At 63.8% G+C, this 323-nt stretch overlaps 1 protein-coding gene across 1 annotated transcript in view; it reads left to right on the plus strand.

Moving 5' to 3' along the window:
• Positions 1 to 323, plus strand: part of LOC103770727 (ras-specific guanine nucleotide-releasing factor 1-like) — a gene marked incomplete at both ends in the record, with an annotated part of 5,672 nt that overhangs the window by 3,327 nt on the left and 2,022 nt on the right. The window contains one exon of the mRNA XM_008937999.1: positions 209 to 312. Within this exon, the coding sequence (XP_008936247.1) occupies positions 209 to 312 (104 nt within the window). The remainder of the gene's footprint in view (positions 1 to 208; positions 313 to 323) is intronic.

Genomic DNA, 323 nt, shown 5'->3' on the forward strand with positions numbered 1-323 from the left:
TCCCCGCCCCGGGAGGGGTTTTCAAGCCGTGGAGATGTGTTGTGAGGGACACGGGGCAGTGGGGACCTGGCAGTGCTGGGGAAGGGTTGGACTGGATGATTTTTGAAGCTCTTTTCCAAGCCAAACCACCCTGTGACTCTGTTGCATGGAGGGCGGGTGTAGCTGTGCCCCAGAGTCACCCTGACAGCTGTGACCCCCTCGTCCCCAGGTCAGCAACCTGATCGCCTCGGAGATCCTGCGGAACGAGGAGCTGGGGGCGCGGGTCAGCGCCATCGAGAAGTGGGTGGCGGTGGCCGACATCCGCCGCCGCCTGCACACCTACA

The sequence above is a fragment of the Merops nubicus genome, unplaced genomic scaffold (genome assembly GCF_000691845.1).
Source record: "Merops nubicus isolate BGI_N331 unplaced genomic scaffold, ASM69184v1 scaffold29013, whole genome shotgun sequence".
In the NCBI taxonomy this organism is placed as follows: Eukaryota; Metazoa; Chordata; class Aves; order Coraciiformes; family Meropidae; genus Merops; species Merops nubicus.